Consider the following 16,554-nt stretch of genomic DNA (forward strand, 5'->3'; position numbering starts at 1 on the left):
CCCCAATAACGAACCCTAACCTTCCATCTGGCCTAGAAAGTGATAGGTGTCCCAGGAGCCGCACATAATGCCAAGACCTGCTGTATTATAATGAATGGTGGTCTCGGCTTGGACCTCTGACAGGCCTCGCCCCCATCTCACCTACCCTCACAATAAACCCAAACCCATCCCTGACTGACTAAAGTGATTGTAAAGTTTTTAAAAAAATAATAAACATGTCATTCTTACCTGCTCTGTGTAAGGGTTTTGCACAGAGCGGCTCCGTTTCTTGGGTCCCTCGTGGCACTCCTGGCTCCTCCTCTTTGGCACGTGCCCCTGCAGAGAGCCGCTTTTCATGGTGACACCTGTGCAGGCGCACTCGCGAGTCCTGCTGCTGCGTCCATTGGACAACAAGACTTGGCATCCCCTTTGTCACTGGATTTGATTGACAGCAGCGGGAGCCAATGGCTCCCGCTGCTATCAATCTATCCAATGAGGACCCGAGACAGCGGCTGGAGCTGCTGGGCTCACCCTCTACACTGGAATGATCAGGTTCAGGTAAGTATTAGGGGGGCTCTGGGGGGGGGGGGTCAGGTGGTTTTTCACCTTATGGCATAGAATGCATTAAAGGGAAAGTTCACCTTTCCAGAAAAATCTGTAAGGTGAACTTACACAGGACCCCCTCCCCCCCAATCCCGCTGACCTGGATCGCGGCTATCTCCCGTCCTGAACCCCGGGGCTTAGAATTCACTGCAGCTGAATCTGCAAAATGTACCCCGTCAGAAGGGACGTTTCAGAGCATTCTAATTGGTTGGCACCATCACATGGGCAGCACCGACCAATCAGAGCCCACGCAGCCTGTCCTGTCAGCAGGGAGGAAGACGCATGAATGCCGAGGGGATTTCTAAGCTCCGAATCGCTGGAGGCGGCTAAACTGAGGGTTCAGAATGGGAGATTGCGGAGCAACAGGTCAGCGGGACTAGGGAGTGGGGTGGGGTGGGCGAGGAGGGAGTGGGGTGGGGTGGGTGAGGCGGGCGAGGAGGTGGACCTGTGTAGGTTCACCTTGCAGATTTTTCTGTTAGGCTGCAGTCACATCTGAGCGTTTTGTTTTCAAGCAGAAAGTTGTGCATTTTTTACGTGATTTTTTTACTGCGATTTTGCAGCGATTTTGTACAGTTCAAAAGGTCACCAATGTAAAAAAGCAGAAAAACGCCTGTCATCTGCCTAAAAAGAAGCTCCTGTACTTTTCTGAGCTTCAGGTGACAGAACGCTCAGATGTGAACGGGGGGGCCAATGAAATTTGCTGGTTGGGCTTTTTTTTTTTTTTTTGTGGTTTCTTTTCTGGTGTTTTACGAGCTGAAAACACACCGCGTTTTTTGATGCGATTTTTGTTTTTCACCTTTTACACCCGAGCATATCAATTTCAGTCCGAATTTTGTCGCGGTTTTTACCGTGTTTTTTGATGCGATTTTGTACAGGTCAAAAGGTCACGAATGTAAAAAGCCGAAAAATGCCCAAATCTGCCCGAATTGAGCTACAAGAAAAGCTCCAGAACTTTTTTGAGCTTCAGGCGCCTTGGTGTGGAGATGTGAACCGTCTCCATAGAGAATAATTGATTTTTTTTTTTCTCCTCCAGGGCTTTGGAGCTTCAGGCTTCAAGCTACAAAACGCTTCGGGGTGTGAATTGCAGCTCAATTCGGGCAGATTTGGGAATTTTTTCTGCTTTTTTTTTTTTTACATGGGTGACCTTTTTACCTGTACAAAATCGCGGCAAAATTCGGCCCGAAATCGATCTGCTCAGGTGTAAAAGGTGAACTTACACTTTAGGCTGCATTCACACCTAAAAACCTGCGTACTGTGTTTTATTTTTGACTTTTTTTTTTTTTAGGTAAATGGGTAGGGGTAAATTCACATAGGGTGGGAGGCCGGGATCTGGGGGGGTCCCCCTTGTTAAAGGGGGGCTTCCAGATTTAGATAAGCTCCCCGGCCTGCAAACCCTGACCGCCAACAGCCAGGGTTGTCGGGAAGAGGCCCTTGTCCTCATCAACATGGGGACAAGGTGCTTTGGGGTGGGGCCCCCTGCCCCAAAGCACCCACCACTACTCATGTTGAGGGCATGCGGCCTGGTACAGTTCAGGTGGGGGAGGGGTGCAATCGCTCATCCCCACCTCCTTTCCTGACCTGTCGGGTTTTGGGTTTTTTTCATTGTGTGCGAAGTTCCCCCTAAAGATTCATACCAGACACAGTGCCTGGTATTGTCGAGGATCAAAGTCGGATCCCTGTTCATTGGAGCCACCACTGTCATGTGTGAAAGGGGCCTTAGGGTGAAGAACCTTGAGACTTTACAACTCCTTTATCTTCAAATAGGAAAAAAATGGTCAGGATGACACACAAAAAATAGTATTCTTTTATTGTAGGGACATATACAATCGCTATAAAAAAAACACCCTACGCGTTTCGGGGACGTGATAGCCATGGCTAAGTACTAACGTCCGAAACGCGTAGGATGTTTTTTCATTACAGCGTTGTTGCATGTCCATTCAATACTGGAATACTATTTTCTTGGATGTCATCCTGGGTGACAACCATCCCTTTCCTTATTCTGGTACATTGGAGGTGTCGGCAGAGGGCTGAGCACTGGGCGGAGCCGATATGCGGGAAGGTTGTAGTAGCGCCTACACACCAAGAGTCATGGCTGGGCCTATGCAAGAATCTGAATTTTTTTTTTTTTTTTTTTTTAGACGGATTCAAATTTGCAGGCTTAATGATGAAAGATTTGCGTTTTTATCTTGGCCTGACCCCCGGGCGGGGGGGGGGGGCGGAGCCAGGGGTCAGAGGTCATATAAAGCCCAGCACGCTTGTCAATCATCTTGTCCGTTATGCTCTCTCAGGAGCCGGGAGACAGCGTCTGAGGCCAGGGCAGCAATTGTCAGTAGCTATTTCCACTCTTCGCCCACACCTGGCGCTAAGCCCCTCCCCCCTCACTTTGATTCCCATTATAAACTGAATTATCTTCCCGATATCCATGCTGATATTTTTCACCAACAAAACACAATGTACAAAAAAAAAAATCAATGCTGGGAAAAAATAAATGCAATGATTGTGATAAAACCGACGCACCGCGGTTTGCATTATTCAGGCGGCGCGCGGTAATTGAATTCCTCGGCACATGGCGTACCCGAGGTGTTATCTGATGAATCCTCGGCTCTGGAGTCTGGCATGGCTCAGCCGCCGGGCACCAGATGTGCTGTTACCAGGAAAGGGGCTGATTGTGCAGTTCTGCGCGGAGCCCCATCCTATAGTGACACGTCTGGCGGCGGCGGCGGCGGCTGGAAGGTGTCAGACTATGAATAGTGAACACAGGGAGAGAGAAAAAAAATCCCATTTCCTGAGAGTGCGGGGGTCCCGCTAACCAGATCCATGTGTGACGGCAGCTCAGCTTTGCTTGGCACAGACGTTTGTTTACATTCCAGCCGGGGCACGGCACCTCCGTGAACCCGGAACGCAGCGGGCAGAGCAGTGCAGATCACCGGACGCTTCTTATTTACCTGACAGATCATAAAAAAACGCTGCAAAACAAGAAAACAATTCTATTTACATCCAAAACGTTCATTAAATATCGGAATGTGATCCATTCACTTCCCAGACACAAAACTCGCAAACGGCGATCTGCGGAGCGAGAAAGGAGAACAAAACGCCGGGTCAGAACCTCCCCCGAGACACCGGAACATAGGAAATGAATAGGCAGACGTCACCTTTCTTTGTTTTGTTATAAAATCTCAACTGTATCACCCTCAGCAGTCCACATACTACCCCAGCCCGCCCACATACTACTACTACCCCAGCCCGTCCACATACTACTACTACCCCAGCCCGTCCACATACTACCCCAGCCCGCCCACATACTACTACTACCCCAGCCCGTCCACATACTACTACTACCCCAGCCCGTCCACATACTACCCCAGCCCGCCCACCATACTACCCCAGCCCGCCCACATACTACCCCAGCCCGCCCACATACTACCCCAGCCCGTCCACATACTACCCCAGCCCGCCCACATACTACTACTACCCCAGCCCGTCCACATACTACTACTACCCAGCCCGTCCACATACTACCCCAGCCCGCCCACATACTACCCCAGCCCGCCCACATACTACCCCAGCCCGCCCACATACTACCCCAGCCCGCCCACATACTACCCCAGCCCGTCCACATACTACCCCAGCCCGTCCACATACTACCATAGACTGTCTACATACTACCTTAGCAGTCCACATACTACCCCAGCCCGTCCACATACTAGCGCAGCCCGTCCAAATACTACCGCAGCCTGTCCACAAAACTACCCTAGCCTGTCGTATACTGCCCTAGCCTGCCCGTATACTGCCCTAGCCTGCCCATATACTGCCCTAGCCTGCCCATATACTGCCCTAGCCTGCCCGTATACTGCCCTAGCCTGTCCGTATACTGCCCTAGCCTGTCCGTATACTGCCCTAGCCTGTCCGTTTACTGCCCTAGCCTGTCGTATACTGCCCTAGCCTGTCCGTATACTGCCCTAGCCTGTCCGTATACTGCCCTAGCCTGTCCGTATACTGCCCTAGCCTGTCCGTATACTGCCCTAGCCTGTCCGTATACTGCCCTAGCCTGTCCGTATACTGCCCTAGCCTGTCCGTATACTGCCCTAGCCTGCCCGTATACTGCCCTAGCCTGCCCGTATACTGCCCTAGCCTGCCCGTATACTGCCCTAGCCTGCCCGTATACTGCCCTACCTGTCCGTATACTGCCCTAGCCTGTCCGTATACTGCCCTAGCCTGCCCGTATACTGCCCTAGCCTGCCCGTATACTGCCCTAGCCTTCCCGTATACTGCCCTAGCCTGCCCGTATACTGCCCTAGCCTGCCCATATACTGCCCTAGCCTGCCCATATACTGCCCTAGCCTGTCATATACTCCCCTAGGCCTGCCCTCAGAATTGAACATAATGGTATGTCATAACTTTGCATATAGACAAGGTGCTGTTACATGTAAATCCGACTTCCTTATAAATTGAATTTTAGTTTTATACAGCCCTTTGGTGGGAGTGATTTTTTATTTTTATTTTTTTTGGTGGGGGGGGGGGGGGGGGGGCAGCATTTCATTCATTCATTGGACCCAGGCAGCACAATATCTTGGGCCAGCCCTGGTCCATATCCTTCCTCCCTCTTAATGCTGAACTTTAATCTGCTTATGTTTTGCCTTTCCTGGTTTCCCGCCCCCCTCATCAATATGCTAATGACATTATTAAATAAAACTTTTTAATTTAAATGACACGCCTTACTGAAGACCCAGTGACATCATCACCGGGTCTCTGTGCTTCTCTATGCAATGCAGGCAGATCATGGCTGGTGGGAGGGGCCACAAGGGGGCTGTACATCGCTTCATAACATCAAAGCACCCGTCTTCAGTACTCCTCTCAAGACCCCCCAGTACTGATGCACGCAGTAGGAGGAGTTATACAAATACCTTGATGGGTGGGTGTCAGTCTGGAGGAGTGGGCATTCCTAGCCAGTCTGTATTAGCATAGGTGACACCCACAGGTGATGCTGAGTCTCCATGACTGAAATAACTGAAATCCAATTAATGAAAGTGGCGGGGCCAAGGACAGTCATGCTGGGGGGGGGGGGGGGGGGGTGGGGGTGGGCAGGACTAGATGATGCTGGACGCCTTCCAGCCAGGAAATGAGGAGGGGCTCTGACTTGCTGCAGCTTGTAATGTACATGCTGAGAAGCTCACCTGAGCAAGACTGAAGGGGGGGCCAGAGGGAGGATTTAGGTAGAACAGCTCCAGTATGTCCCAGTATGTCCCAGTATGGTCCAGTATGGTGCAGTATGTCCCAGTATTTTCCAAGTATAGTCCAGTATGTCCCAGAAAGTCCCAGTATGGTCCAGTGTGTCCCAGCATGTCCCAGTATGTCCTAGTATTTCCAAGCGTGGTCCAGTATGTTCCAGTATGTCCAAGTTTGGTCCAGTATGGTCCAGTATGTCCCAACAAGTCCCATTATGTCCCAGTATGGTCCAATGTGTCCCAGTATGGTCCAGAATATCCCAGTATGTCCCAGTAACTGTCAGTATGGTCCAGTATGTCCCAGTATGTCCCAGCATGTCTAGTTTGGTCCAGTATGTCCCAGTATGTCTAGTTTGGTCCAGTATGTCCCAGTATGTCCCAGCATGTCTAGTTTGGTCCAGTATGTCCCAGTATGTCCCAGTATGTCTAGTTTGGTCCAGTATGTCCCAGCATGTCTAGTTTGGTCCAGTATGTCCCAGTATGTCCCAGCATGTCTAGTTTGGTCCAGTATGTCCCAGCATGTCCCAGTATGTCTAGTTTGGTCCAGTATGTCCCAGTATGTCTAGTTTGGTCCAGTATGTCTAGTTTGGTCCAGTATGTCCCAGTATGTCTAGTTTGGTCCAGTATGTCCCAGTATGTCTAGTTTGGTCCAGTATGTCCCAGCATGTCTAGTTTGGTCCAGTATGTCCCAGTATGTCCCAGCATGTCTAGTTTGGTCCAGTATGTCCCAGCATGTCCCAGTATGTCTAGTTTGGTCCAGTATGTCCCAGTATGTCTAGTTTGGTCCAGTATGTCTAGTTTGGTCCAGTATGTCCCAGTATGTCTAGTTTGGTCCAGTATGTCCCAGTATGTCCCAGTATGTCTAGTTTGGTCCAGTATGTCCCAGCATGTCTAGTTTGGTCCAGTATGTCCCAGTATGTCCCAGCATGTCTAGTTTGGTCCAGTATGTCCCAGCATGTCCCAGTATGTCTAGTTTGGTCCAGTATGTCCCAGTATGTCTAGTTTGGTCCAGTATGTCTAGTTTGGTCCAGTATGTCCCAGTATGTCTAGTTTGGTCCAGTATGTCCCAGTATGTCTAGTTTGGTCCAGTATGTCCCAGTATGTCCCAGTATGTCTAGTTTGGTCCAGTATGTCCCAGTATGTCTAGTTTGGTCCAGCATGTCCCAGTATGTCCCAGTATGTCTAGTTTGGTCCAGTATATCCCAGCCAGGGGGTTATGTGAAAAAACCCCCCAAAAAAACAAAAGAAAAACAACAAAACACAATTCGGGACACACCAATCCCCCGAAATACGACTTCATTCTACAGTATAACATTGTATCCGTATCTTCCAGAACGTTCTTCTCTGGATCAGAAGCTCCTCCCCCGCCATCTCCTGACTTGGAGCCGCTAATAAAGGCGCCAATTATTTATAGTTTGTTGTGTGTTTGGAATCTTCCGCATCGATTTCATTTCTAAACCCCCAATTTTATTTTATGAGATTTTATCTCCATTCCTCCTGTAAGAGATCAAATTAATGGAGCCGGGAGGATGACGCCGTAATTCTTTTATAACCTTTTTTCTGCTTTTATTGAGACGTGTCACAAAGATCGATCGTCATTGTATGGATCGCTGCATTTACATAAACACTATGACATCATCAGAGCCACTTCCAGGTCTGCTGGATTTATTTCTGTCATATTCCACCGCAGTGCACAGGATCATCAGTCTCTGCACCGCAGAGCTTACACTCTAATGTCCCCTCCCCCACAGTCACATCAGTCTCTGCACCGCAGAGCTTACACTCTAATGTCCCCTCCCCCACAGTCACATCAGTCTCTGCACCGCAGAGCTTACACTCTAATGTCCCCTCCCCCACAGTCACATCAGTCTCTGCACCGCAGAGCTTACACTCTAATGTCCCCTCCCCCACAGTCACATCAGTCTCTGTACAGAGGAGCTTACACTCTAATGTCCCCTCCCCCACAGTCACATCAGTCTCTGCACCGCAGAGCTTACACTCTAATGTCCCCTCCCCCACAGTCACATCAGTCTCTGCACCGCAGAGCTTACACTCTAATGTCCCCTCCCCCACAGTCACATCAGTCTCTGTACAGAGGAGCTTACAATCTAATGTCCCCTCCCCCACAGTCACATCAGTCTCTGTACAGAGGAGCTTACACTCTAATGGCCCCTCCCCCACAGTCACATCCGTCTCTGCACCAAAGGAGCTTACACGCTAATGTCCCCTCCCCCACAGTCACATCAGTCTCTGTACAGAGGAGCTTACACTCTAATGTCCCCTCCCCCCACAGTCACATCAGTCTCTGTACAGAGGAGCTTACACTCTAATGTCCCCTCCCCCACAGTCACATCAGTCTCTGTACAGAGGAGCTTACACTCTAATGTCCCCTCCCCCACAGTCACATCAGTCTCTGTACAGAGGAGCTTACAATCTAATGTCCCCTCCCCCACAGTCACATCAGTCTCTGTACAGAGGAGCTTACACTCTAATGGCCCCTCCCCCACAGTCACATCCGTCTCTGCACCAAAGGAGCTTACACGCTAATGTCCCCTCCCCCACAGTGACATCAGTCTCTGTACAGAGGAGCTTACAATCTAATGTCCCCTCCCCCACAGTCACATCAGTCTCTGTACAGAGGAGCTTACACTCTAATGTCCCCTCCCCCCCACAGTCACATCAGTCTCTGTACAGAGGAGCTTACACTCTAATGTCCCCTCCCCCACAGTCACATCAGTCTCTGTACCAGAGGAGCTTACACGCTAATGTCCCCTCCCCCACAGTCACATCAGTCTCTGTACCAAAGGAGCTTACACTCTAATGTCCCCTCCCCCACAGTCACATCAGTCTCTGTACAGAGGAGCTTACACTCTAATGTCCCCTCCCCCCACAGTCACATCAGTCTCTGTACAGAGGAGCTTACACTCTAATGTCCCCTCCCCCACAGTCACATCAGTCTCTGTACAGAGGAGCTTACACTCTAATGTCCCCTCCCCCACAGTCACATCAGTCTCTGTACAGAGGAGCTTACACTCTAATGTCCCCTCCCCCCACAGTCACATCAGTCTCTGTACAGAGGAGCTTACAATCTAATGTCCCCTCCCCCCACAGTCACATCAGTCTCTGTACCAGAGGAGCTTACACTCTAATGTCCCCTCCCCCACAGTCACATCAGTCTCTGTACCAAAGGAGCTTACACTCTAATGTCCCCTCCCCCACAGTCACATCAGTCTCTGTACAGAGGAGCTTACACTCTAATGTCCCCTCCCCCCACAGTCACATCAGTCTCTGTACAGAGGAGCTTACACTCTAATGTCCCCTCCCCCACAGTCACATCAGTCTCTGTACAGAGGAGCTTACACTCTAATGTCCCCTCCCCCACAGTCACATCAGTCTCTGTACAGAGGAGCTTACACTCTAATGTCCCCTCCCCCCACAGTCACATCAGTCTCTGTACAGAGGAGCTTACACTCTAATGTCCCCCCCCCCCCCACAATCACATCAGTCCCTGTACAGAGGAGCTTACACTCTAATGTCCCCTCCCCCCACAGTCACATCAGTCTCTGTACAGAGGAGCTTACACTCTAATGTCCCCTCCCCCACAGTCACATCAGTCTCTGTACAGAGGAGCTTACACTCTAATGTACAAACTCCGCCCCCTGGTGGTGATGGGATGTAGGACTGCGGTGGAATACATTCTATTTTCCATCTTGTTTATAATAAAAATAATCCCAATAGAAATAAGCGCTCCCCTCCCCCACTCTCCGACTCGGCTGCTTAATAAAAATGCAAAATAACAAAAACAAATAAATCTTTTTTTTATTCGGTGTCTGTCTGGAGGCTTCATGGTGATTGGTGAGATGGAAGGAATACATCCCGAGCTCCGCCTATCCACCCCTGAGATCTCACCAATCATAAAGAGGGCCTGTCATCACATAGATTGTATTCAATTCATCGTGTGACCCTTCCAGGTATTTATTGACTCTTACAGAGATCGGAGAACTCCCCCGACAACGCCTTCATCCAATTTTACCATCAGAAGGACAGCGCCATCTTTGTTTGGGCATCATCCATAGTCGCTGTCTACTTCCTGGACTGAGATGACGGCTCAGAGATGACATGTAAATCCTGGGGCCTGTGCACAAATGTCTGACACAAATCAGCCCCTTCTGCAGCTTCCAACCTTGTGACTTGCTACAAAGATACAATGTACAGTCTGATCACTGGGGCAGGGGAGACTGAGGAAATGCCTCCTCCTCCTTATACAAAGATACAATGTACAGTCTGATCACTGGGGCAGGGGAGACTGAGGAAATGTCTCCTCCTCCTTATACAAAGATACAATGTACAGTCTGATCACTGGGGCAGGGGAGACTGAGGAAATGCCTCCTCCTCCTTCTACAAAGTTACAATGTACAGTCTGATCACTGGGGCAGGGGAGACTGAGGAAATGCCTCCTCCTCCTTATACAAAGATACAATGTACAGTCTGATCACTGGGGCAGGGGAGACTGAGGAAATGCCTCCTCCTCCTTATACAAAGATACAATGTACAGTCTGATCACTGGGGCAGGGGAGACTGAGGAAATGTCTCCTCCTCCTTATACAAAGATACAATGTACAGTCTGATCACTGGGGCAGGGGAGACTGAGGAAATGCCTCCTCCTCCTTCTACAAAGTTACAATGTACAGTCTGATCACTGGGGCAGGGGAGACTGAGGAAATGCCTCCTCCTGCCTGCAGCAGACTAAAGACATTATCCCAAACTAGGCAAAGTTACAATGTTGAAGTCTGCTTACTAGAGGAGGGGAGATTGAGCAAATACTTCCTCCTCCCTGCAGCAGACTGCTGACATAGTCTTAGCCCAGGAAAAGTTACAATGTACAGTCTGATCAATGGGGGATGGGAGAGTGAGGAAATGCCTCCTCTTCCTCCTACAAAGTTACAATGTACAGTCTGATCAATGGGGGATGGAAGACTGAGGAAATGCCTCCTCCTCCTCCTACAAAGTCACAATGTACAGTCTGATCACTGGGGGAAGGGAGACTGAGGAAATGCCTCCTCCTCCTCCTACAAAGTTACAATGTACAGTCTGATCATTGGGGGAGGGGAGACTGAGGGAATGACTCCTCCTCCTCCTACAACATTACAATGTACAGTCTGATCATTGGGGGAGAGGAGACTGAGGAAATGCCTCCTCCTCCTTCTACAAAGTTACAATGTACAGTCTGATCGCTGGGGGAGGGGAGACTGAGTGAATGACTCCTCCTCCTCCTACAACATTACAATGTACAGTCTGATCATTGGGGGAGGGGAGACTGAGGAAATGCCTCCTCCTCCTTCTACAAAGTTACAATGTACAGTCTGATCGCTGGGGGAGGGGAGACTGAGGGAATGACTCCTCCTCCTCCTACAACATTACAATGTACAGTCTGATCATTGGGGGAGAGGAGACTGAGGAAATGCCTCTTCCTCCTTCTACAACGTTAGAATGTACAGTCTGATCGCCGGGGGGGGGGGGGATTTCTTCATGCGGAATCGGTACAATGGAGCACCCGTCACACTTACCGCGAGCAGTTGGTGATCTCTATCCGCGGCCCCTCGCAGTCTCTCCCACCACACTGCGGCGGGGGGTTGTCGCAGTTTCTGGAGCGGCAGAAGCAGGAGGAGTCTCCGTCGGAATGTTGGCACGGCTGCCATGAAGACCAGGCGCCCAGCCCGCCGTTCACCGTCAGGTTCCTGACCTGGAAAGGGAAGATCAGAGTCAATGAGACGACCCCCGGAGGGATCACACTACTGTGATGTCACACGACAACGGAAGTCACATGGTTTTCAGTCCCCTCTCACCTCAATGCCACACAACTTTACCTGTATTTTTGGTGCGTTTTTTGCCTGCAATTTGTGCCGGTCACTAAGAAGCCGGCACCCGCCGGCGTCCCGACAACCGGCGACTGGTCTCTGCTGCCAGTCGGGAGTTCCCAGCTGAGAGCAAACTGTAATCCAATGAGCTGTCATTAAGTGGGGGGGGGGGGGGGGGACCTTCTGGGGCTGAAGTGGTTAAAGTTCTTTTTTTAGTTCTTTTTTTCTACATGTCCCGAATGTTCTTTGCCATTTCCTTCAACCCTCCAATCAGGGGTTCCCCCCATCACCTCCTCTCTATCCCTTAACCTCTTGGCGCCGACACCACGCAAATACACAGCCTGTCAGCAGCTGCGGCCTTGGCGCCAAGCGGCCGCATATTTGCGTACCACACTGGCGCGCCCCGTGAACTCCCAGCAGGGTTACCGGCGGCCAACGGAATCACTACTTGCAAAATCGGGAGCTTTCCAGTCACGTGACCGCCGCGACAGCCAATCGCGGCTGCTTTCACGTCGATCATAAACTCCGCCCCACCGGCCGCGATATGAAATAATCAAAAATGAACCCGAACCTCAAAACCCTAATCCTAATCCTAATCCCCCAACATAAAGTAAATGAATACAATAAAACCAAAGCCATATACTGTATAACCAACAACACCGCATCTCCAAACGATATTTGCTCTCGCTGTACTGACATTTTAATAAAAGTTTTGTAAACAATAAACAAATAAAAATAAATGAACGCCTAACAAAAAAAAAAAAATAATAATAATAATAAATATTAAATAAAAGCAAATGAAAAAGCAAACAATTGATGAAACTAATGATATTTTTCCCTATTGGCCAATAATAAAAAATGGCAAAAATGCTTTAAAAAAAACGCCGTACGGAAATGCTAAAAAGCGCGACAAAAACGCGAGACTCGGGTATGAATGAAGCCTTATTGCTGACTGCCTGTCTACCTCTGCTGGAAGTCTTTTCCAATCATCCACTACTCCTTCTATACACGCGCACGACCAGGAGAACATTTTGGAAGAGGGAACTATTGCTCTTCGTCGTCCCCTCGGTGCCAATTCCCTTCAGTCACCAAGAGGGGGACACGGAGAGCAAAAGAAGAGCAGACAGAGGTTCTCCCCCCCCCTCCCCCGCACCATCCAAAAGAAAGTGTTTTTGGCCGGGATTCAATGTTTCCTCAGCAATGTGTCGGCACGCCGGGTGACTTCTGTGGTCGTTTTGCCGATTTTTTTTTTCTCTCTCTCCTGAATGTGAATTGTTCCTTGTTCCACGTATAATATCCACTTATCAGGACTCGGCGCTGAGTCTGTCACTTCGTTTTCACGGCTGCCTTGTTACGTGGGCAGCGCTATTGTTAGGGGGGCAGTAAAAATATGGGATCTCGGATTGTATGGTGTCAGCTGACCCCATCTCTCCAGATGAACCCGGTCTCTAAACGCTCGTTATCATTTCCCACTGAGTGCCCCCCCCCCCCCCGTATAGAAAGCTGCCTTTCTCTAAGTGACACTACAATGTGATGTCACTATGATGTCATCGCTTACCGGGCATTCGGTGATGTTCTGAAACCAAAGGCTCATATTGGAGCTGTCCTCCAGGGTGGTGCAGCGCTTCTTCTTACTGTCCCATCCGCAATACGGGTCCCGGGCCCCCAGACAGGTCCTTGGAAAAAAAAAAAACAACAACCGTCAGACATACGGAATCCACTGCCTGGGCAACGATCGTCTTATCTCTGGAGGAGTCAGTCCACCCAAAATTGATATCAGTGGTTGGTAAGAAGCGAACGGTTGGTGGATACGGGAGGGTTGAGCATGCCATAGATTATGCAATTTTATATCCCGCAACCCTGAAAAGAGTTGAATGAGAGAGTGAAGTTTGGCTTTAACCGCTTGCTGACGGCAATAGTATTTTTTATAAAATATATATATATATATATATTAGATATATAGATAGATATAGATATACATATATATATATATTAGATATATAGATAGATATAGATATATATATATATATATATATATATATATATATATATATATTAGAGCTGCACGATTCTGCCCAAAATGAGAATCACAATTTTTTTGCTTAGAATAAAAAAGATCACGATTCTCACAATGTAAAATCTTTCACACTATACAAAAAAAAATGGACTAACTTTACTGTTTTTTTTTTTTTTTTATTCTTCATTAAAGCAATTTTTTTTTTAAATTTGCATTTGAAAGACCACTGTGCAAATACAGTGCGACATAAAATATTGCAACAACCACCATTTTATTCTCTAGGGTGTCTGCTAAAATAAATAAATATATATATATATATATATATATATATATATATATATATATGTATATTGTACGGGATCTTCCCGGGGTAGGGTGTGTTTGGACACAGTTCACAGCAGACTTGGAATATATGAAGCAGATCTTGGCGTTTATTCGTGGTACAAACAGTCCAGCAAACAAAACATACAGCAACACCGTGCTTTCTAAGTACAACAAAATAAACAAAATACCTAGCCCGGCTGGGCGCTTACTAACAGGTTCTTCTCACCTATCTGACATTTATAAAGACAGCGTCTTTTCGTCTGGATATCGCAGGGTGGGTTTTAGCTCCAGCAGTGTCTGTGCTTGCAGCTTCCTTCAACATACAGATTGTTCATTCCCTGGCTGAGAGCAATCACCTGCAGACCCTACAGTGCCTTTAGCTTCCCAGGCTAATTAGGATCCAAGCTCACCTGATCCCAAACCCAGAACTGGATCGGGGGATGTGGAATGACAGGTCCCTCTACCAAACCTACCTGCCATTCCATATAAACCCAGGCCCGGCAAAATTAAATAACAATTCAGCAGCATATCACTGCTGAGAAACTGAACCATCCTGGATTTACCATCTCACACTGTGTAGCAACCTAGGTGAGATGTACACCCCCTCGATCACTTCTCCAGTGACATGTCTACATATCCCCCCCCTCTTTTTCAGACCGGAGGGCTGAGCCTTTTGTCCCCACAGACAACTTACCCTTGACAATGCGTCAGCATTTGCCTGTAATTTCCCTGGCCTGTGTTCCACAGTGAAATTAAAGTTTTGTAGGGAGAGAAACCATCTAGTCACTCTTGCATTTCTCTCCTTGTTTAACTTCATCCATGTTAGGGGGGCATGGTCTGTCACCAACTTGAATTTCCTGCCTAGCAAGTAATACTTTAACGATTCTAGGGCCCACTTTACTGCCAAACACTCTCGCTCCACAATGGCATAATTTTTCTCGGCCGGGGTTAATTTTCTACTCAAGTACGTCACCGGATGCTCCTCACCATTCACTACTTGTGAGAGTACTGCACCTAAGCCTGTGTTAGAGGCATCTGTCTGGACCAGAAACTCTCGTTTGAAATCGGGGGTAACTAACACAGGTGGTTGGCACAAGGCAGACTTAAGGCTTTGGAAAGCCTTCTCGGCCTCTGGGGTCCACGTGACCATTGCTGTCTTTCCGCCCTTTGTCAAGTCAGTTAGTGGAGCAGCAACTGAGGCAAAGTTCGGCACAAACCTACGGTAATACCCCGTAATACCCAGGAAAGCTCTAACCTGTTTCCTTGTCAGGGGTCTAGGCCAATTCTGTATTGCCTCAATTTTATTTAGCTGTGGCTTAATCAACCCTCTCCCAATAATGTAGCCTAGATATTTGGCCTCTTCTAGGGCTAGAGCACACTTCTCGGCATTTATGGTCAACCCCGCATCACTTATGGCATCCAACACGGCCTGTACCTTACAGAGGTGACTTTCCCAATCAGGGCTAAAAATGACCACATCATCGAGGTAGGCAGCTGAGTAATCACGATGTGGTCGCAGAATCAAGTCCATCAACCTCTGGAAAGTTGCAGGCGCTCCATGTAACCCGAATGGCATCACTACATACTGGAATAGCCCATCAGGGGTGGAGAATGCAGTTTTCTCTTTAGCCTCACCAGAAAGTGGAATCTGCCAGTAGCCCTTTGTGAGATCGAGAGTGGTTATGTACCTGGCGTTACCCAACTTCTCAATCAACTCATCTACCCTGGGCATAGGATACGCATCGAACTTGGAGATCTCATTCAACTTTCTGAAATCGTTACAGAACCTCCAAGTTCCATTGGGCTTTGGGATTAGCACAATTGGGCTGGACCATTCACTCTGTGACACCTCAATTACCCCCAGAGCAAGCATACGTTTTACCTCGGCAGATACGGCTTCCCTACGTGCCTCCGGTATCCTATAGGGCTTAAGGTTTACTCTGCTTCTAGGCTCAGTTTCAATGTGATGATGGATGAGGTGTGTACGCCCTGGGAGGTCAGAGAACTTTTTTTTGTTTTTCTGTAAAAATTCCTGAGCCTCCTGTTTCTGTGACACTGATAGAGTATCACCTACCTTGACTGGAGGGATTGGTTGTGACAAATCATTAACAGTATTTGTCGCCACCAAGGATTCCCTGTCTTTCCAGGGCTTGATCAAGTTTATGTGATAAACTTGGAAAGGCTTCCTTCTACCTGGTTGGTGCACCTTGTAGTTCACCTCACTGATCTTTTCAACAATTTCATAAGGACCTTGCCACTTCGCCAAGAATTTACTCTCAACAGTGGGGACTAGTATAAGGACCCTATCGCCTGGGTTGAATGTCCTGATTCTTGCGGACCGGTTGTAAATTCTACTTTGGGCCTCTTGAGCCCTCTGGAGGTGTTCCCTTACCAGGGGCATTACAGTGGCTATACGGTCCTGCATTTGTGCTACATGCTCAATAACACTCTTGTATGGGGTGGACTCATTCTCCCATGTCTCTTTTGCAATGTCCAGTAGACCCCTAGGGTGATGACCATAGACCAACTCGAATGGTGAGAACCCTGT

The 16,554-nt window shown here is 48.6% G+C and overlaps 1 protein-coding gene across 2 annotated transcripts in view; it reads right to left on the minus strand.

The window, feature by feature from the left end:
- The window catches only part of SEMA5B (semaphorin 5B), a 492,183-nt gene that overhangs the window by 82,106 nt on the left and 393,523 nt on the right, over nucleotides 1–16,554 (minus strand). For both annotated transcript variants that reach the window (XM_077449725.1, XM_077449726.1), the window contains exons 13-14: nucleotides 13,224–13,341; nucleotides 11,375–11,550 (exon numbers count right to left, since the gene is read on the minus strand). In XM_077449725.1, coding sequence (XP_077305851.1) covers nucleotides 11,375–11,550; nucleotides 13,224–13,341 — 294 coding nt within the window. The remainder of the gene's footprint in view (nucleotides 1–11,374; nucleotides 11,551–13,223; nucleotides 13,342–16,554) is intronic.

The sequence above is a fragment of the Lithobates pipiens genome, unplaced genomic scaffold (genome assembly GCF_037356315.1).
Source record: "Lithobates pipiens isolate NorthernLeopardFrog02 unplaced genomic scaffold, aLitPip1_a1.2 Scaffold_22, whole genome shotgun sequence".
Lineage (NCBI taxonomy): Eukaryota > Metazoa > Chordata > Amphibia > Anura > Ranidae > Lithobates > Lithobates pipiens.